The 542-nt window shown below is 40.6% G+C and overlaps 1 protein-coding gene across 2 annotated transcripts in view; it reads right to left on the reverse strand.

The window, feature by feature from the left end:
• Nucleotides 1–72: 72 nt before the first annotated feature.
• Nucleotides 73–542, reverse strand: part of LOC116685779 (lactase-like protein) — a 13,899-nt gene continuing 13,429 nt past the window's right edge. For both annotated transcript variants that reach the window (XM_032510712.1, XM_032510711.1), the window contains exon 14: nucleotides 73–185. In XM_032510712.1, the coding sequence (XP_032366603.1) occupies nucleotides 112–185 (74 nt within the window). In that variant the 3' untranslated portion in view covers nucleotides 73–111. The remainder of the gene's footprint in view (nucleotides 186–542) is intronic.

Consider the following 542-nt stretch of genomic DNA (forward strand, 5'->3'; position numbering starts at 1 on the left):
GTAGTTGCACAAATATTATAAATAGAGTAGAAATACAAGAAATAAAGAAATATAAGGATAAAAGAATAAAAGAAAATCCTGTTGATCTCACTTTAGAAATAACTTCAGTACCTAAACTTCATCATGCACTGGCCAAGCCCTTTGCATCCCTGCATGTTCCTGATTTCCCTGGGACTCTCTTCTAGCTGGGGGGGCAAAACAAAGAACAACCCTGTTAGATAGCGGAAGGACAAGCTCGACACAGACTGTTTTCTTTGTTTTGGCCCTGCCATGGGGATGCACGTCGTGTCATGCTAAGCTAACCTTGGTATGTGTGGTAGTGGTAGTAGCATGTGCATCAATGAACACATGGTTTGTCATTTTGTTTCAGTTGATTTAAGTGCTAGTCAAAAGACTAGAAATCATGGTTGGATGGGTGCAACACATACACACAGGATTTCAAGTCATTTCTTTTAGTTTCCTTCACCTGGTCTCATTTCAAGCGGGGATCTGGGTCAAAATGGCAAACAGGAAGTGATAGAGTCTGGAGTAATTTATAGAGG

Source organism: Etheostoma spectabile, unplaced genomic scaffold (assembly GCF_008692095.1).
Source record: "Etheostoma spectabile isolate EspeVRDwgs_2016 unplaced genomic scaffold, UIUC_Espe_1.0 scaffold270, whole genome shotgun sequence".
In the NCBI taxonomy this organism is placed as follows: domain Eukaryota; kingdom Metazoa; phylum Chordata; class Actinopteri; order Perciformes; family Percidae; genus Etheostoma; species Etheostoma spectabile.